Source organism: Pteronotus mesoamericanus, unplaced genomic scaffold, assembly GCF_021234165.1.
Source record: "Pteronotus mesoamericanus isolate MK-2021 breed Mesoamerican mustached bat unplaced genomic scaffold, CSHL_Meso_final contig_317, whole genome shotgun sequence".
NCBI classification, from domain to species: domain Eukaryota; kingdom Metazoa; phylum Chordata; class Mammalia; order Chiroptera; family Mormoopidae; genus Pteronotus; species Pteronotus mesoamericanus.
The window spans coordinates 4143369-4164659 of record NW_026555133.1 but is presented as its reverse complement, the minus strand read 5'-3'; the positions used below and the strand labels follow the sequence as shown (position 1 = coordinate 4164659).

The 21291-nt window shown below is 38.7% G+C and overlaps 1 protein-coding gene across 1 annotated transcript; it reads left to right on the top strand.

The window, feature by feature from the left end:
* Positions 1 to 4972: 4972 nt before the first annotated feature.
* Positions 4973 to 21059, top strand: ASPA (aspartoacylase). The gene is made up of 6 exons (XM_054575885.1): positions 4973 to 5361; positions 9101 to 9296; positions 10730 to 10823; positions 12107 to 12214; positions 16467 to 16576; positions 20220 to 21059. Exons 1-6 carry the CDS (start codon positions 5126 to 5128, stop codon positions 20415 to 20417), a joined length of 942 nt encoding a protein of 313 aa, XP_054431860.1. The 5' UTR covers positions 4973 to 5125; the 3' UTR covers positions 20418 to 21059.
* Positions 21060 to 21291: the final 232 nt, after the last annotated feature.

Below are 21291 nucleotides of genomic sequence, written 5' to 3'. Positions count from 1 at the left end.
GCCGAAAGTTTGCTCAAGTTACAGACCCGAGCGCTGACGCGCGCGCGCGCGCGCGCGCGCGCGCGCACACACACACACACACACACACACACACACACACACACACACACACACACAGAACACCCTCAAAGACAACTGCCTCAGATGGAGGCCTACAGTGCCTATTTTGACCACTTTTGGAGAGGTGGGGGGGCTCCAGTCAGGGCTCACATTCCCTGCCAACATTCTCCCCTCACCCAGGAAATGAGGCAGCTTGGTAACTACCGACAACACTAGTTACCGAAGCTAGTTACTAGTGTTTCCCTTCTTGGCTCTCCTATCAACCCCACACACAACTTTTACCCTCAGGTTCCGTCGTGCCAGTGAACGGTCCGCCTCAACCAACGGTCAAAGGACACTACCAGGTCAGCTACGACCGACCTCGTAAAAAGCGCGGGAAATCAAGCTGTGCGCAGGCGCACCTCAGACCACGCAGCCTGCCACCTCCCAGAATTCCCTCCCCACCTCCCGACCTGCGCAGGCGCACCTCGCTGCCCAACCACCTCCCCCATCCCCCGCCTCCATCCGCCTTTCCTGCGCCGAGGCCACCACCTTGTAAAAATGGTCGCAATGACGTCGTTCCTTGTGCTGCTGACAAAAGTACCCATGCCCCCTCTCTGAGGAACCCCAACGTTAACACGCCTCCCCTTGTGTCCTCACATACGAGGTGTAGAGATGGCTCTACCTCTTTAGACCTCTGCCCAGAGAAGGAAGACCCTGTTCTCGTCCCCACTGAGGCGATGACAGATCTGCCCAGCCGGTTTCTTGCCCCAGATTTGTCAGACAAGGATGCCAGGGCTGGTCGACCATCCCCCTGTCCCTACCCCAGCGTCATATCTTAAGTTCTAGACATCAGTCTATAAGATGCTGGTGGCAACCTGAGTGTGCCTAGAAAAGGCCACAGGCCTCACAGACCAGGTCACCGGGTGTGGGTTGGCCTGGCTGAGCTTCTGAGTCACCGCAATCAAGGAATTTGTCACCAGGAGGCTGGTGGGAGCTGAGGCCCGGGTTTAGATGGCAGCCTTGCGAGGTAGAGGGCAGCCTGTGAGGCAGGGCCAGCGCTGCACGAGCGCAGGAGAGGGAGAGAGCACACGCGCCCCACACGCCTGGGACCCAGAAAGGAAGAGCGGGGTGCAGTGACCCTTAACTCTGGTCCGCGCACCACTAGGTCGCTGCTTCCTGGCCCTTTGATCTTGAGCAAGTTTTTTACCCCCTCGAGACCTACTTTCCCTCCTCAGTAAAAGAGCGATACAATATGTATTTCCTTGCCCTAAAAGTATTAAAAGGGAAAATGAACAGTCCTGGCACACAGTAAATGCTCTATAAACGCTAGCCCTTATTAAATAATATCAGCTACCACTTACTGAATACTTACGATAGGCCTGGGTTCCTAGACCATGTGATGTTGTGACCGTGCCTTCCGGGCGTTTGAAGGCGGATAGGTGAAGAGACGCAGAGGGCGCAGAGAGGGAGGGGAGGCTGTTAGGAAAGGCCTAGGACGACGACGCCCTGAGCCATAATAGTAGTTTCTTTGAAGATTAGGTCGAACAAAGGAAAGTGTTAGGAGATAGGATTAGAGGTAGACCGAGAAGAGATAATATGGAACATTGTATACTAAACTTCAGAATAAATTTGAAGAAATATAAGCTGGAGAAGACTTTAAACAAAATGTCTGAAAAAGCTTATTATTCACCATGGTTCCAGGAAGGAGATTTAAAAAAAAAAAAAAAAAAAAAATGAATGAATAGCCCTCGCTGGTGTGGCTCAGTGGATTGAGCACTGGCTTGTGAGCTGAAAGGTCCCTGTTTGATTCCCAGTCAGGGCACGTGCCTGGGTTGGAGGCCAGGTCCCCAGTGGGGGGCGTGTGGGGGGCATGTGAAATGCAACCATTGGATGTATCTCTCGCACACATGTTTCTCTCCCACTCTTTCTCCCTCCCCCCTCCTCTCTCTAAAAGTAAATAAATAAAATCTTTAATAAATAAATAAGCAGAAGCTTCAAGGAAGCCAGTTTCAACCTGGTACATACATACACAACACCCACTTACCCCCCAAAATAAATTTTTCATTACAAAGAAAACTATAAGCTCATTATGAATAATATCCTGTACTACATCGAAAAGGAATATAGACATGAACAATGTGGAATCTTTGCTAGCAGTTTATAAACATTCTATCTTATCCCTGTCTTGTTCTTGTTATCATTTATTTCCACCTAGAAAGTTGGTCAGGATGGTGACAGCAATGGGGACATAGGGAAAGAAGAAAATTAAAAGAGTGAGAATAGTTTGATTACCTGACTCCCAGACCACCACATTATATGAGATGCCTTACATGCGATATCAGAGAGAAGACCCTCCTTTATCAATCATACTATTTTAAAAACAATTCGAATTGAAATTTGTCTCCCATAAAATCTCTGACATTGATCTATTAGACAGCCATGACTATGAAATTTTTACTCTCCCTTTGTTTTAAACTACATAATTTTACCAATAAATCAGGCACCTCCCCCATAAAACATTTGTAGTGCTAGAAGTTATTACACTTATTCTTTTAAGTACTTTAAAACATTAAAATTCAACCTGATAGATTGTGACAACCAGAAAGGGTTCCACTTTGTATAATACTAGTTCTCTGAACTTTCAAAAAATAATTAGACTAATAAAAAATTGTGGAGTTTTTTTGTGGGGTTCAAAAATTTAGTGTGCTTTGGGAAACAGGGAGTTAAAAATCTTTTGGAAGTTAACTTGGTATAAGAGTATGAAAAGCCTCTGTTGCCCTAGTTCTAAGGAAATGCTCTACTTTTTTCTAATAAAGCTTTCCACAGAAGACAAACTCTGTACACAATTAAAAAAAGGTAAGTATGGGACAGATTTACTGGAATTTATTAACTCTCAGAAAAGTTACTTTGCGTGTAAGGGAAAGTTTACTTACAAATGTTAAATGTGCTTCGAAGTGCTGATCTGTTAAAATTCCATAAAACAAGCCTCGAAATACGAGTCATCTGTGCCAGCTATGAGTAAATAACTGAAGCAGCATTTCCAGAAGGACTAGGGCAAAGGACAGGACTAACCACAATCGGCAGAAAACAACAGACAAAATATAATCAAGTGTTAATAATTTACCATAGTTACTGCTCTTAAAACCAAAATAACTAAGTAATATGCCTATCGTCTGTTTGTATTTATGCTCGTTTTCAACATCTCTACACTGAAATGTTCAAGCGTACATTGTGTGGGTAGAAAATCAAAGGCTCCTGGGGCTTTTAGTTAGGACAGTTTTTTTTAATATGTAAATTTAGATTTTATTATACTGCTTTCTCTATCTGTACATTATAATCTTTTAAAGGAAGAACATAGGAATGGGTTTATTAGATGTTGTGAAGTATTCACGTTTTCTATTTCTGTCATGTATTTTGTTTGTATACTTGTGTGTTTCTTGGGCACACTGTTGTGACTGTTTATGTGAATTCCAAAGGAGCAAAATTAGAACTTTGGGGAAGGTGAAAATTAACAGATTGTCCTATTGTTCTCTGAAAAACACTGAACTTAAAGTTGGAAAGCCTGGGTCCCAGGCTGAGTTTTTCTCCTGATAGCCGAGAAACCTTAATCAAGTTACTTAACTTCTCTTTCCTTTACTCTTGTAGTGGGATGTAAATACCTAACATACCCTATCTTATAAAGTGGATATGTGAATAAACTGAGATAACTTGGACAGAAAAACATTATAGATTAAACTCCTCTGATGTTATCATTAGTTACCCTTGTTGTACCACTCTCAAACAATCTTTCATTACTAGTACACACATTGTTTCCAGTACTGGCACTTATTTGACTTTCTGGACAATTGTGCAAGAAATCAAATCAGATTTGATTCAAAATCAGTTCTCCAAAGGAATATAATCATCTTAGTGTTCTGGCTAGTTTCTGCTAATAAGACCCCCTCTTGAGTAACACATTCCAGTGGAGAGTCTGTGCTGCCTACATAAACTCATATAACCTGGTTAGCATATACAGCATGTCCCTAGGCATTTTGAGGCATTACAAAGACTTCAAAATTACTAACAGATGCTTTTTTTAGCATTGAGGCTGAAAGTGAGAAAGATTCTTAAGGAAGTTGACACAAAATTACCAAAAATTTCAAGAGAAAGAAATTATAGGCATGTTTCCAAGTAACTTTTTAAGTCCCATTGATTATTACTTGGGGCTTTTGTGTCTCTGACCACAAAAAAACATTCTGGGCCCTGGTCAGCTAGCCCAGTTGGTTAGAGCATCGTCTCCATACAGCAGGGTTGCAGGTTTGATCCCTGGTCAGGGCACTTACAAGAAGCAACCAATGAATGCACAAATCAGTGGAACAAATAGATGTTTTTCTCTCTCCCTCCTTCTCTCTCTTTCTCCCTCCCTCCTTCTCTCTCTTTCTCTAAAAATCAATTAAAGTAAATTTTTTAATACATTCTAAAAGAAAAGGTGCCAGTTCCAGAGGAGGCCTCTGAGATCTGCCCTTGGCTGTTTATACAGATGGAATTCAAATGCCCTCCAATGAAGAAAAGCACCTGAACTCATTTCAGAGAAGAAATGTTTTTAAATACAAGTGGAAATTATAAATATTGAATAATAATATGTCTTTTATGAGCCACCTTTTTATTTTTGAGGATTAGAAGTGTACAAACTTTTTTATTACTACAAATGATCATGAAAAACCATTAGATGGCATTCTTGCTGAAAAGAAAACACTATTTTCATGTGAGGATGAAATGCTAACTTATTACTGCATTTAGATCTACCAACCATTTGAGGGAGTCAGAAGTTAAAGTAAACAGCTGTAACTCTAGTGAATCCCTGCATATTTTGATCCAAATATGGTAAAGGGCAGGGCTAGAGAAGGGAGTGCCCCTATAATAAACAGGGCTCAGAACTCGTAACAGAAAATTAAAATATACTCCACTCAAGAGAACTCTGCACTTTGCACTTTGGTTAAAGTCTCATTTAGATTTAAATTTCTAAACTTTCCTTAAGATTTTAAGTTCTTTGATCTCCTCTCTTCTGAATTGCAGGAATCAGATAAAATTATTTGACAACAAAATGACTTCTTGTCATGCTGTTCAAGATCCCATTAAAAAAGTTGCTATCTTTGGAGGAACTCATGGCAATGAGCTAACAGGAGTATTTCTAGTTAAGCACTGGCTAGAAAACGGCGCTGAGATTCAGAGGACAGGGCTGGAGGTAAAACCGTTTATCACCAACCCAAGAGCAGTGAAGAAGTGCACCAGATATATTGACTGTGACCTGAACCGAGTTTTTGACCCTGAAAATCTTGGGTAAGACTGTATTTTGTGTTATAGGAGTGTATATGCATGTGTGTGTGTGTGTGTGTGTGAAAAGTGGTATGTGGGGGAGAGAACACGTATATGTATATGCATATGCTATTCATGTCTGTGTATGTAGTTGCTATTGTGAATAAAATCACTTTCACTTTTAATCACACTCCATTATGAATTATTCAGTTCTCTAAACTGGGCATCCACATGCTCTTTTATAAACCTTTTTTAAGCATCAGACTACTCTCCGTGGATTTTCTTCTTAAATGTATTCTATACAGAATGAGATAAATAACAAAGGTATTTATTTTTAAATCTATCTTTAAAGAAACAGATTTAGTAGTCTTTTGCATTTTTAGTATTTGGTCACTATACTTGGGTATGTATGTATTTGTTAGCTTTCTAGGTTATTCACTACTATGTTTTTATGCAACTATGTTTGCGGTACTACATAAAGTTCTAGTTAAGAAAAATGTAATGTCTTGATTAATATTTGTTCAATGAACGTATCCAACTGTAACACTCCAGGTATGTTCTGAATAATTATTTTTGCCTCTGTTTATATCATTATAGCTACTACTGTAGATATGTAGGTCTCTCAGTATTTTCTTTTTACCACTTCTTTCTTTCATCTATAGAAATTTATAGAAAAACATTATTAAATGCCTACTTTTCACAGGGCATTGTGCCAGGTACTGTGGGAATACAAAGCTATGTGCAAAAACGGTTTCTACCCTTAAAAAGTTGACAGACTAGTAGCTAGGATAAAAGACAGGGACAGGAACAACTAACACCACACTGTTGTATGTACTCATTTTCTAATAAAGGCTATTTTGAGTTTAGAGAGTTACTTAAATATGATCTCACCACAGATCAAAAGATGGTTACTACTTTTAGTACAAATATGCCTCACTTTATGAAATAGACTCTTTTTCCAGGGCAATTATACATTAGTCAATGTATGTAATACTATGTGTATTAAATTATATTTTTACTAGCATAAATTTTAATTTCAAAAATGCTGTATCTTCATGACTGAGGTTATGTCAACACAATTAAAATTTATTCACTTAAAATAGCTTTTAACTAACTCATATTATGAGTGAAAATTTGTTGAAGAATAACTCTTATAGATGACATGTTAACTTCCCAAATAACTCTTAAACATATGAGGGTGAGTTTTCTTGTTATGACCACTCGAAAATATGCATTTCAATGATAGCAGTCTTTTAAAGTAAATTTACTTTCTATTGCACTTTTTTACATTCAGACGCCACTCAGAGGCTAGACAATTCTCTCTCAGGGTGGTTGTGGAAACTCATGAGGCAGGTAAATTAATTGCCTTTGCCTGTCCTTCGTCTCCCCAGTTAGTGACTCCTCCTGTGCTCTCCGTCTCAGTGACGTCAGCATCAGCCACCAAATCCTCCATGAAAGTCGTCTTGGAACCTTCCTCACCCCTCATCTCCCCTCATCTAGTAGGTCACTAAGTCTTCCCCAATATTCAAGTATTGAATAATTGCAAATATTCTGCAAATCCAGTCTTCCTCTCTATTTTCACTACATTAGTTCATTTCTTCTGGGGGCACTCAGAGCAGCCTCCTGAAGAATCTTCCTGCTTCCTGCCTTCGTCCAATCCTCCCTGCCACGGAGTCTCTGTGTGGTGGCAGCCATAAGGATCATCTTAACATGCAAATCTTTTTAAAAAAAATTTTATTGTATTTTTTCCATTACCATTTAACTCCTTTATATCCCCTTTCCCTCTGCAATCACCACACTGTTGTCCATGTCCATGAGTCCTTTTTCCTTTTTGCTCAATCCCTCCACCCCCTAAACTCCCCCAACAATAGCTGCCTTCCTGCTCTCTCTGAGTCTGTCTCTATTTTATTTGTTAGTTCAGTTTGTTCATTAGATTTCACATACAATGAAATGATATGGTATTTGTCTTTCTCTGACTGGTTTATTTCACTTAGCATAATGTTCTCCAGGTCCATCCATGCTGTTGCAAAGGGTAAAATTTTCTTCTTTTTTATGGCCAAGTATTATTCCATTGTGTAAATGTCCCATAATTGTTCTATCCAGTCATCTCCTGGTGGACACTTGGGCTGCTTCCATATCTTGGAAAGAACATCGGGGTGCTTATGTTCTTTCATATTAGTGTTTTGGGTTTCTTCAGATATATTTCCAGAAGTGGGATTGTTGGATCATAAGACAGTTCCATTTTTAATTTTTTGAAGTATCTCCATACTGCTTCCCACAGTGGCTGCACCAATCTGTATTCCCACCAACAGTACAAAAGTGTTAGATTTGCATATTAGCTACCTAATATCAAAGTATACTATCACCAAACTATATTATAAGGCCATAGGTAACATGCATGCAAATCTTAACATGCATGTTTCCCCCCTGCTGAAAATTCTTCAAAAATATTTTATCCAGAATAGATTTAAGTAACTTAGTACAGCTGATGCGCCCTTCAGGGTCTTCCTCTGCCCAGTCTTCTAGCTTCATCCGTTGGAACTCTTCCTTAGGACCTGCACTCCAGGTGTGAGAACTCAAAAGTGTCCATTATCTTTTAAGACTTCAAGCCTTGAGTGGGTGGCTAGTGGTGAACTCCTATGTAGGAGAATTAGAAGTGAGTCCGTTGAGAGTGGGAGAACCTAACTGAACTGTTTCATGACTTAACTTTCAAAATGCTTATTCTTGCATATCTATTAAGAACTATGTTTAGTTACAAATAATAGAAACTGGAAGACAGTGGCTTAAACAAATAAGGGTCTCTTTTTCCAAAATAATAAGTCCAGACATGCAGTGGTTCAATGGTATCATCAATACCACAAGTTCCTTTCATCTTCCCACTCCACCGTCCTTCCCATGCAGCTTTTGGCCTCATAGTTTTTGCTTCTTGGTCAAAAACCAGCTCTTCCACCTTCTTGATTAATGCAGCCCAGGCAACAGTTACCCAGGTGCAAAATGTACGTCCCTTGAAGATACTAGCAAAAATAGGAAATAGAAATATGTAGATGGAATTATAGAGAAATGGTTGAATGGCTTAATGAGGAAAATAACCTTAAATTGTCATCATGTATAGAAAGAAAAAAAAAATTATCCTAACCATTGCAGGAAATGGGGAAGGGACAGTTAGAGACTCATTTCAGAATTCAATGAAAACTATTAACCTTTATCTCAGAAAAAAATTGCATATAACTGCAAAAGTTTTGCGTTTTCCCAGGCTTTACAGACTTGTCTGTAAAGGTTATCCTTGGATCCCTAGTGGTTTCTGGACTTCAGTTAAGAATCCTTAATTAGATAATGTGAACATTGCCTAAGTTTAACTATTTTTATGCACTGGAATTAGCCAGAGGGCAAAAAATAATAATTGCATTTGATTGTCTAGCCCCATAGTAACCCAGTGTACATAACTGCTAAGAAACTGGATTAGATCAATGGATAAATTTTGTTCAAGGTTGAAGTCAAATGTTAAATTCTGTTTGAATTGTCCTTCTTTTGACAGACACATAAATGAGACATTATTTGCAAGCATGCCAATGCAACATTGCATGTAATCAAGTGAAGGAAACAAATGTAACTTTTCATTTTTAATGTTTTCAAATAAGTTTCCACTTCCCTCACAGGTTTTTAAAAGTTTGACAACTGGTTCCTTATACACTGTGTTCTTATTGTATATTTGTGTTCTCTTAGCCACAGATATTGTTAATCTTTCTCTTTCTGCTAATGACAGCAAAAACATTTCAGAGGATTTTCCATATGAAGTAAGAAGGGCTCAAGAAATAAATCATTTATTCGGTCCAAAAGACAGTGAAGATTCCTATGACATTATTTTTGACCTTCACAATACTACCTCTAACATGGGGTGCACGCTTATTCTTGAAGATTCCAGGAATGACTTTTTAATTCAGATGTTTCATTATATTAAGGTAATGTCAATGTTATTAATTTATAAGTTACTATAAGACCTGTACTTTGAAGTCAATTATAGACATAAAACAACCAGAAAAGGGGTCAGGAGGGAGGATCTGAGGGAGACGGAGAAGTGAGAAGAGAATAAAGAGAGGAAATGGGTAAAATAATAAATGCAATGAATAAAATAATTAAAAATTTACAGATTCTTATATCTATGAAATCTTTTATCCAGATAGCTACCAAATCATAGGCTATTTGGTAAAATTAATACCAAAAGTTAAAATGGTATGGTTGATGTAGTTCAATTACAGTTTTAAGAAGTTCAAGAAATCGTCATTTAATGTTGACCATAGACCAGAGATAAAAAGACTGACTGTCAATTGACTCTCTTTAGTCCTGACCTTCTCTCCATTTGACTGAGACACCCCAGCAGACATTTGATCTTTCAGTTCTTCATATAGTCGATCATTCTAAGGCTCAGAAGTCTACAAAATGAAAAATTCAGTAATCCAGTGCATATAGCTAGAGAAAAATTGCTAAAAAATAACAGCCCCACAAAAACACAAATAATAATCTGTATGCTTATTATTGTATAATAAATGTCCTTCCTTCCAAGGAGCTAGTATGATTCAGAGGAAAGAGTTTGACCCATGCAGCGAGAAGGACCTGGGTTCAAATCTTGGCTTTCTTATTTATTAATTTTGGATAAGATAACTCCTGAAACCTTGCTTTCCTCATTTTACAAAGTTGACATAATAACAACATTTACTTACAAGGCTGTTAAAAACCTTAAATGAGAAAGTATCTAAAGCATTTAACCTAATACGTAGAAGACAGTAAAGATTGGCTCTTATTTTTGTTTCCTTTGAGTTTTTGACAATAACTAGATAGTTCTGGTAGGAGATCATAATGAAGCTATTCTTTGTTGCTCATTGAAGGAAAGCTGAATGCTTTGGTTGCCAGGCATGGAAGCAGCATGGCTGACATTGCTGTCAAAACTGGGAGGCCTGTCTTGAATTCTCATTCAAATAAGTGGAGGTAGGAGGAGTTACCCACCATCTGCAGAGACCTGGACCACAGGGATAGATACAGAATTCTTTAAGAGCAATACTAAGCTAAATAGTAAGTGTAACCAGTGATGAAAAAAGAGATAAGCAAATCCATTCAGAAGGAAAACTTATTTCATATTCTTTAATAATAGTTCTTCAGAATTTAATGCACATTTTACCCAGAAAGCTCTGTGTACTTGAATTTTATATGTAATTTATGTTTATGTTTTCAAAGCTTCAATAACAGCGTTGGATTTTAGAGTCTGTCTCATAGAACTCTTACTAATTTTAGTTGATATAGTAAAACATATTGAAGGCATTATTGACTCTCTAGCAGAGGAGAGAAAAAAAACATATGGCCTTGACATGATGAGAAAGATGTTTTCAATTCATTTCAGACTGCTGTGGCTCCGTTACCCTGCCATGTTTATCTTATTGAGCATCCTTCCCTCAAATATGCAACCACTCGTTCTATTGCCAAGTATCCTGTTGGTAAGTCATAGTTCCTATTGTCACAACTAAACAAAACGTGTACTGGATGAAATGCCAAGAAAAATTATTTTTTAAGAATACTTATAGTTACCTTGCTCATCACTTTGGCTTATAATTGTCAAGTAGTAAGTAAACTAACTCCAGGGAGGCTCAAAATATATAAAATTTTCTCAATTTCATTGAGCAGCTTCTTTGCACTTGATGAGAGAAACAATAAGCTAAGGAAACTTGAATCTTTTATACTGTGCAATAAACATGCTTACCTTTTCTTTTCCTCCAAAGAAGATACTATTCTTGAAAAATAATTTGGAACCACGGCAGTCAATGGCTTGCTGGGAGGATGTGCAGAAACACAAAAAATTCATAGAAAATCTCCCAATATCCTGCTTAGCCCTTCTTCGCAACAGAGTTTCCCAGAAACTGTTATCCATTCTCTTGCTTGCTCTGTCAGTTATTGGACTGTGAACTCATCTTTACTTTCTGGAACTTCCAACATGCGAGCACACACTCTCACACAGATAGTCTCTTTATATTCTGTTCTCTTTCCTGAGTGACCTATTAGCATAACTGTTGGCAGACTATACTATAATCATTAAAATTGCTGTCACAACTTAAAATCTCTTTTGTTAGATGTCGGATGGTTTCACCAAAACAATTTAATTTAAAAACAAGTTGTCAAACAAGGTAGGCAAATTTAAAATTCTCACTTACTCAATTATTGATACTTTTGGTGCCTAATCAAGGGATCAGTTGGAGCAAGCTAATATCCAAGTCCAGGTGCTTAACAATAAGGTCTGGAGATCCTGTTTCTCTGCGACACCAGATAAAGTACCATGTATGATTTCCAAACTTTGAAAGAGTAGTGTTGGCCAATGCTGCTCTTAGCCAGAATACATATCCACTGATATGTTTGGCAGCCTTTTATGTTGCAGTATGTATTTATCTACTCCATTTACAATATTATAATTTTTAAATTTTTGATAATATTGAATGAACTTCAAAGGAAAAATAAGACCCCAAGCTTTTCAACTCTTAACACAGCTCTTTGATTTTTATCATGTGCTCGCCCAGTCTCCACTCACTGTGCATATAACTTGTACATGTAATTGTTCTGCTTTATATTTGCCCAACAGTATATCTCAAATATTTTTCATGATGCTAAATGGTCTAACTCCTTACAAATTTTTAATGATAGCATTCCAGACTTGATATACTAAAATGCTTAGTTTTATAATATATTCTAATATTTATGTAAATATGACTGTTTCTCATTCTGTACCCAGGTATAGAAGTCGGTCCTCAACCTCAGGGAGTCCTGAGAGCTGATATTTTGGATCAAATGAGAAAAATGATTAAATATGCTCTTGATTTTATACATGATTTCAATGAAGGTAAGTAGTAGGTGAAGGCTGTTATCTTCATTGTTAGCATATGTGTGCGTGTGTGTAAATGTATCAGAAAAGGGAGATGACATGAGCGCTCAACAACTCACCACTGAAATAGCACCTGTAACCCAGGTCAGATTTGCAGGCTCAGGATATTAAATGCTTTTTAAAATTTTCATTCACTTCAGCCATTTCTCAATGACCAGAATAAACACATTAAAAAAAAGAAAAGATGAAGAAGAAGAGGAAGAAAAGTAGCTACTGATTAAAGCTCTCCAAATAAAGTCTTCATTTTCCTATTAATCTTCATGAAAAAGATATACTAAGAAATCAAATGTCTAATAGACATATGAAAAATGTCCAATATCACTAGTAATTACAGAAATGCAAATTAAAATTAGAAACTATTCTATCCCATTAGTATCAGAAAATATTAAAATCTGATAATATTGTGTTGGTAAGAGTGTAGAAAAGGGGATGGTAAAGACATGCTAGAGAATAACTTTACAGTATCCACTTTTGAAAATGCACAAATCTTGTGACCCAGCAATTCCACATCTCAAAGAAACACAAACACAAGTGAAAGGGTGGTTACCACAGCATTGTTTGTGACAACAAACAATAGCACAACCTGAGTATCCCTCAGTTGATAAGCAATTAAACTAACATGGAAAGATCTTCAAAATAAAATCCACTGTTCATTAAAGAAAGCAAGCTGCAGACCAAAATATACAGTATAATAATTTCCTCAAAATAATATTAACAATAATGATAATAATAAACTCTTGCTAGAATACAATGTGTTAATGTACAGGAAGAGTTCTAGAAGAAAACATACCAAACTACTCACAGCAATTATTGGGGAGGGAAGGAAAAAAACAGGTTAAATTTATTTTCATTGCTTTCAAGAAAAATGATCTATTCATGTATTGTGTGTAATTAAGAAATAATTTAAGGGGTAGATATATGAAACTTTATGTATTATCTGCTCATTTATTTGGTAAATGTAAAATTGCAGCAAAAAAATCTATTATTTTAAAAACAAATTTACTTTAAATCCATTCCCTGGTCCCTGGTTTTATAATTATAATGAAAATAAAATTTGAAAAGACACCTATGTAAATAATTATTCCAACAGGCTGAATTCAAATTGTTGTTGAGGAATGGATCATTATAGTGATAAAGCTGGCGAGTAGTTCATTGTCCATGGGGAGGGTGTGACTCCTTAACCCCGCACAGTGCGCCTTACTGCAATCAGAGGAATTTTTTCTGGAAATCCTTTGACTCTCAAGTCACAAACACTGAAAATCAGCTTTTCGCTACCTTTGTCTGAAGACAGGTTCCTTACTGGCTAAAGAGCCTGTTATTGGGAAGGTTGCCACTTATGCACAAGAAGCTCTTCAAATATGTTAAGAAGTGATGCACCTAAGTAGAAGGCCACAAACCTGAGTGGAAAAACGTGGCTTTCAAATCGTAGTCTCTAGGTTTCTCCCACAGGGATGCAGGTCTGGTAGTTGTCCTAGTAGCTCCAGGACAGCCAACCCCCCACCCACATCACCCCCAGTTTTTCTATCTATTGTGTTACTCTTCCGCATAATGTTTCTTTTAAGCAAAGTATTCTGTAATTCAAACATTTTAAACCACTATTAATTTAGACTATCCAGCTTGGTAGATTTTTTAACCTACCATGGAAAGAGCACCATTATCCAAAGAATGCTGATCATAATCACCTGGAAAAAAGTCTCTAGAAATGTGTAGAAGAGCTCCATCCTCAGCTCTGTGCGACTCAAAGTTATTATTATTGACTTGGATGAGGATGGAAGCGACATGGTTTATATAATTGGTAGGTGGCAGGAAAATATCTGGTTCAGAATGTGGATCAAAAAAGTTTGGACAACTTTCAATAATTGTCTAAACCAAATGTTTTAGGTTAAATACATCAGGAACAAAGTTTTGCTTTTTTGTTTTAAAAAAATCCCAGAATGAGGGAGGTGATGGTCTGTTTCCTGCGTTGGATAAACAACACCTGGAGTGCTGTGAATAAATTCTGGGTCCATATTTCAAGAGGGACATCTATAAAGTAACGATTAGCCAAGGAGAGAGCTGAGAGTGTTGAGGAGTTTGAAAACTTTGATAAGAACAATCCCTCAGATGCACATCGTACTTCAGTTTACAAAGTACCTTCACCCTCATAGACAGACAGCAGTATGGTGATGACCAGAGGGAAAGGGGGAGGAGGGGAGGTAGACGAGGGTAAAGGGGCAATAAATGGTGATGGAAGGAAATTTGACTTGGAATGGTGAACACACAACACAATATACAGATGATGTAATTTAGAATTGTACCCCTGAAACCTATATAATCTTATTAACAAATGTCACCCCAATAAATTCAACAAAAATAAGTTTTTTAAAAAGTAAAAAAAAAAAAAGAGTACCTTCACATATATCCTCATAGATGTGCCACACATGAGCAGTGATGAAAAGAACTAAGAATACTTAGACTGGCCAAAAGAAGGTTTAAGGATGATTTTATTGTAGAGTTTCAGATGTGTTATATTGGAAAGCAATTAGGCATGTTTTCTGTGGCTCCAAGTGCAGAAAACATGCCTTGTGGGGTAAAGTTAACTAGAGACAGGAATTTCCAATGAACAAAGCTGACTGGCAATGGAATGGACTGCACTTCGTGAGGCTGCTCGAGCCGAAGTGAGATGGCCACATGGCCAGAAAGACGTGGAGAATACCCAAGCATCCATGATGCCTGGCGTTCGAGGCTCCTTCCAACTCTGAGATTCTAAGTCACAAAAGCAGACTCCTTTCTGTCCTACAGCTCTTTCCTTTCCTCCCAATGGACTTTCTAGTTTAAAAAGATGACATCTGATAAGTTTCCATCTTCACCTTAGAAGGTTTGGTATATTGTAAAAATGGCCACAAATTCTTTCTTTCCCCACATCCACATCCCTGCAATGTGAAGTTTTAAATCCTTCTACCAAGAGATGGAGTCTATTTCTCTACCCCTCTGAATGTGGCGTGGCCGCGTGACTTGCTCTGTGTCATGGAAGAAGCTTGTAAAGGACATACACCTTGAGGATTGTTTTCTTGCTGCCTTGTGAAACTTGTACTGCCATTGCATGAATCAGCCTATGCTATCCTTCTGGATAATGGGAAGCTATGAGGTGGAGGACTTCGACAGCCTAGCCAATAGTTTTGCAGCTCCAGTTGACAGCCTGTCCAATGCCAGGCATGACAGTAAGGCCATCTTAGATCATCTAGCCTCCAGCAGACCTGCCAGCTCACCACAAATGCATGAGCAAGCCAATTAGAAATCAGCCAAGCCAGCTTAAACCAGAGAAACTGCCCAACCAAACTGCCCAGAGAATCTTAAGATACATTAAAAGGTCGTGGTTCTATGCCACTAAGTTCTAGGGTAGTGTGTTTTTCAGTCAAAGCTAACTGACACAGAAATGACCACAGAATATGCACATTCCAACCTAGGTGTACTTTCTGCTCCAAGGGCAAAGGAAGATTTTCTTTGAGTTGCAACCATAGCATACTATGGTCCCTACATTTAATGAAAGTTCATCCTATTTGCTCAGAGATTGCCTGGCATGCATATTATCTACTCCTTTTTCAAGTTTCTGGGCATTGGGTTGTTTAACATTGCTACATTTTTGGAAATTGGACTCCACCGTTGGCAGTATGCCTGCATCCCAAGATCTGTCCAAGTGTTTAATGTACTTAGTGAGGAGAAAGAGCACGATGCTGAAGCCACCAAACCTGCTGGAAAGGCTCCTGAGGATATGCAATCACAGCATGTCAGAGCTGTAAGGGAGCTCCAAGAACAGCTGATTCAACACCTTCGTATGACAGGTAAAGGAAGTGAACCTCTGGAAGTGAAGCTCGGTGCTCAAGATTGCAAGCCGGGTTAGAGCACAGGCCTCCTGACTCCCAGTCCCAGGCTCTTTTCCTCTCACACTGGCTTTTTAAGTTCTGTTTTCTCCCGCTCTCTGTCAGTTACTTGTGAACAGTGTGTTGACAGGGATATCTCTAGAACATCTTTTGGCTTAGTGTTGTTTGTGAACATCCTTCACTGAAATAATGTAGTTTCCCTGTGAGTATCTTCTTCTTCTTCTTTTTTTTCAATTATACTTAACATTCAATCTGCAACTGTATGTCTTTACTTTTTGGTTGTTGTTCTTCCCTTAAAGTATGAACTTCCTTTTTTTGGTTGCTATTTATACTTTTTTTTTTTGCCATAGGAAAAGAATTTCCTCCTTGTACTATTGAAGTCTATAAAATAATGGAGAAAGTTGATTATCCCAGGAATGAAAATGGAGAAATCATTGCTATTATCCACCCTAATCTGCAGGTAACATATATTGTTGCTTTAAAATATTCAAAATAATAAAGTCCCACCTTTGAGTAGAATTTTATAGTTTATAAAGCACTTTACATACATTGGCTCATTTGTTATGTTCTCAGACACACTGCAATGTAGGTAAGGTGTACAGACTTTCACTCAATGAATATTTATTTAGTGTATCCTGTGCTGGCTCTAGAAATACATCATTGAACATGGTCTATATTCTTGTGGGAGTCATAGTCTAGATATATTAAAGTCTAACGTGCAGTTTAAAAATGAAGATACTCAGATGATATAAGAGAATAATGAGGCAGGGTGGGGTGATCAGACAAGGCTCTCAGAGAAGGTAGAATTCCTGCCCAAGGGCAATGGGTAGGAATTATAATATTTATTTTAACATAAGAAAACAGCCCTGACCCGTGTAGTACAGTTGCTTGGGTGTCTTTCCACAAAGCAAGGGGCCACCGGTTTGATTCCCAGTCAGGACACATGCCTGGGTTGCCGGTCCTGGTCCCTGGTCAGGAGGCAACCGGTAGATGTTTCTCTCTCATAGATATTTCTCTCCCTCTCTTTCTCCCTCCCTTCCGCTCTCTTTAAAAATAAATAAATAAATCTTTTTTAAAAAAGTGTTATTTAACATAAGAAAACAGAAGCTTAGAAGTTAAATCTTTCCCACAGCCATTGAGCTACCAATGGCAGACCCAGAGCTAATGTTCTCTGCAGTTCACATTGCTGTCACCTCCCTGTGATCACCACTAAGTTAGAGCAAAACAATCAAAACCTCTTTCTTTGGAATGTTTTTTGCCATCATTTCCTGGCTTTCCTCAGGTTCCCAATATTTGCTTCTTGTCTGGTTTCATCAATAATGGTGTGGTGAAAGAGGGAAAAAAGGCTCTTTGGAGAGTGTAGGAGGTTTGAGTCTGGAAAAGGCAAAGGTAGAAGCAGGAGGAGTATATTCTAAAAAGCTGAACCATCTCTTCCCACTGCCAGTAGCCTGCATACCCTCAGACCTCAGAGATGCACGAGACCTGATGGATTACCTCACCTGGGGCTTCCAGCCCTGGCTGCAATGCCTAGAGAGCCTTTGAAAAAGTAAACAATGTCAGGGCCGCACTGTGAGATGATCTGATCTTTTGGCTTGGGTAATCAGGCTGGAAAACCACTGATCCAGCTCAAACTGCTCTTTAACGACCCTAATAATAGTCACCCAGACTTCAAACTTAATAAAGCAGCCTGCCCAAAAATGCAGACTAGGGAAGCAGATCTGGCTTTGTGCCTTAGTAGATCCAGGTGGCAACCTGAAGGAGGAGCTTTAGGCAATGTTTGAAAAGAAAGAAATATAAGGAAAGCACTACAAGTAACAAAAATCAAAAATAGCAAGAACAATAAACAGAAGCCAAGGGGATGATGTCATAACTGGCTGCGAGGCATAGTTTCTCAAGTTTTATATTCTTCAAGGATCCTTGAGGAGCACAAAACTCATCCTGGGGTGGCAGAGAAGTGAGTACCAAACACGGTTACAAACAAGGTTACAGTATCATTAACAAGGTTAGTAGTAGATCATGAAAGTCAGAAAGGATAGTGTTGATTTGATAGATAATAAAGAATGGCTCAGTATTCCACTGAAGGAATTAATTGGTTAATTATTTCAATAAATAATGGAAATATTTCAGTAAATAATAGAAATATTTCAGGCCCAGCTTGTTCTGGACCCTGAGATTCAAGATAGACAAGGTCCCTTATGGAGCTTCCATACTAACAGAGAGAGAACAGGCCATGAATAAGTAAGTAATACATAAACTAGTTCATTTCCAGCTGTAACGAACACTGCAGAAATGAAACAGAAGAATAGAATGAAGGTTAGCCAAGGTTCCTATTCAATATAGTCATCAGTAAAAGCCCTCTGAGAAACTACAGCACCGAGGCCGGAACCCAGAAGATGAGAAGTCAGCCATGGGGAAACAAGGGCAAAGGCCAGGAGGCTGGAAGGGACTTGCAGCGTCTGCGGAACAGCAAGAAGACGCGTGTCCATGGAGAAAACGGAATGAATAGAAAGGACAGTAGGCCCTGGAGCCAGAGACGCAGGCAGGGGCCTGGTTACAAATTCCGATTTTGTTCTAAGGATGATGGTTCTTAGGGATGTGCACTGGAATTATCTAGGAGATGTTCTCAAACTCAGTCCACAGTAGAATCACCTGAGGATCTTGCAAAAATCCTGATTCCCAGATCCCCAGAGATTCTGATTTAATTCATCAAGATGGAGACAGGAAATCAACAAGGTTTGGAATCTCTGCTGGGGGCAGGGGGTGGGGCTGGCTCGCCACCAGTGTGTAAAAGAAGCCCCTTCAGTAATTCTGGGGTACGTCTCTGACTGAAAACCACTGGTCCAAAGCAGTAGTTCTCAGCCACACTGTCCTGTAGAATCACCTGGGGTTTTAAAAAAGTAAAGAAAAACAGTGAATTATAAATGAGTAGCATGAGGGCATTGGGGGAAGTTTGTGATGGAATTACGTGTCTTGATTGCACAGTTCTGTGGTTTTATGGCTCTAAGCTGTGCACTTGTCAAAGGTCATAGGACCATATACGAGTGAATTTTTCTGTATGTTAATTTTAAAAATGGTGCCTGAGCCCCACTCTTCCCATTGTACTCTATACTTTTAAACATCCCGGGTAATGACGATATGCAGCCAGGGTTGAACCAATCGGTGCAAGACAACATGTCTCAAACTTTAATGCTATGCATGTGACTCTCTGGGGATTTGTTAACATGAAGATCTTGATTTAGTGGGTCTGAGTGGGGAATGAAATTCTGCTTTTCTAATGGACTCAGTGCTGCTGCCGCCGCCGCCGCCTCCGCCGCCGCTGCTACTGCGAAATGTTAGAAATGCAGACTCTCGGCGCCCTACCCCAGACCTGTAGGATCAGAATCTGTGTTTTAACAAAATTCCTACGTGATTCTCAATCACATCAAAGTTTGAGAAGATCGGCTCTAGGCTTCCTGTGGTGTGAGGGCTCAAAATTCCAAATTGCTGGTATAGGACCTTTCAGATAACTCATTTGTCATCATAACGTAGGGACATGCAAGAAAAACCTCCACCTCGTCTCGACCCTTCCCAGCCCGCCCCACCACCTCTCGACAGTCCCCAAAAAGGAGTCTCCTTGTATGCAGGCACAATACTTCTCATTTTTATATTCCCAGAAGTACAATGTCTCATTTTTATATTCCCAGAAGTACAGGCACAATGCTTCTCATTTTTATATTCCCAGAAGTACAATGTCTTGCACAGAGAGGGCTCTTAATAGGTAGTTTCTAAATTTTGCTGAACAGAATTTAACTTCAGCCAGCAAGAGGTAGAAGGTACACACAGGAAGACATGCACTGGGTTTCACCTTTTTAATATTACAAATCTTTTTGGCAACATCCAAGGCAAACTCAGTATTGAAGCAAATTCTAATTACACATGTCAGTTATAAATATTAAAAGAGAAACTCTTAAAACTGTTGCCAAACTACTACTCAATCTAATTTTACTCAGATCACTCATATGCCTCTCAACATATCTATATTAATTATCTATAGCCTCACATAAATTTTTTAAATTAGGAGAAAAACTGAATATAATCTATGTACTTTAATTGTTTCCTGAGAGGATCAAGACTGGAAACCACTGCACCCTGGGGATCCTGTGTTTTTAACTCTTGATGGAAAGACTATTCCATTGGGTGGAGACTCTACTGTGTATCCGGTGTTTGTAAATGAGGCCGCATATTACGAAAAGAAAGAAGCTTTTGCAAAGACAGCTAAAGTAACACTCAATGCAAAAAGTATTTGTTCTTCTTTACATTAGAAATCATTTCCAGTTCACTTGTTATACAGTTATCTTGAGAAACTACTAGTTTGTAAGCCCTCGAAGGGCAGAATTGTGCTTTATTTAATGTGCCTTATTCATATCCATAGTACCTAGTTTAGTGCCTTGCACACCGTGGGCATTTAGGTAAATTTTCTGAATGAAGGAATAAATTAATGAGTATCTTTTAAAGCTATTATATTGTGTACATAGCTTTTTGAAAGACGTGTACTTCTTACTTCTGTATAGCTTTTTATACATTATACTTTGATAGTTTAACATTCTTAAAGTTTTTAAATTCAACTATTTAAATTGAAACAGATACTGTATACAAAAAGTTGTTAACTTGAGAATAGAATTAAATGGATGTTTTCAAATAACGTATAATGCTGCTAGAAACCAATGGTACAAACTTAATATTTTTTAATTTTTCATATTTGAATGAATGATAATGTATTTAGGTATCCAGCCTATGAATTGTAGCAAAAGCTGTGATATCCATAAGAGATTTTTAAATGCTGTTTTGAAGATGAAATGTGAACGAGAAATGTGGGCTGATTGTAAAGGTGACATATGAATAAATCAAAAACCTCTGAATGGTCCTTTGTCCACAGACAGACAGTTGCCCACACAAAGCATTGCCGCTCTGGCCTGGCCACTTGTTCTGCGCTGACCTCAGGGAGCAGAGAGCCTCTTTCAGATGCCTCACACGCCCCTTGAGAGGTTAACCTTCCTTCCCAATTTGGGAAATTTGGAAGAGGAGTATTTCTTACAGCTGTCACTTATCCTTTTGAAAGAATGCACTTGCCCTCATTGGCATGCAACATATGAGGAAGTCTTTGTGTTTCCACAGCATGGACAGTGAAGGTGGAAA

Bases quoted from the DNA above. Each gene is read 5' to 3' on its own strand.
- ASPA (XM_054575885.1), top strand. From the start codon at position 5,126: ATGACTTCTTGTCATGCTGTTCAAGATCCCATTAAAAAAGTTGCTATC. The intron at 9,297-10,729 runs GTAATGTCAATG...AATTCATTTCAG, and splicing joins AGATGTTTCATTATATTAAG to ACTGCTGTGGCTCCGTTACC. The intron at 10,824-12,106 runs GTAAGTCATAGT...TTCTGTACCCAG, and splicing joins TATTGCCAAGTATCCTGTTG to GTATAGAAGTCGGTCCTCAA.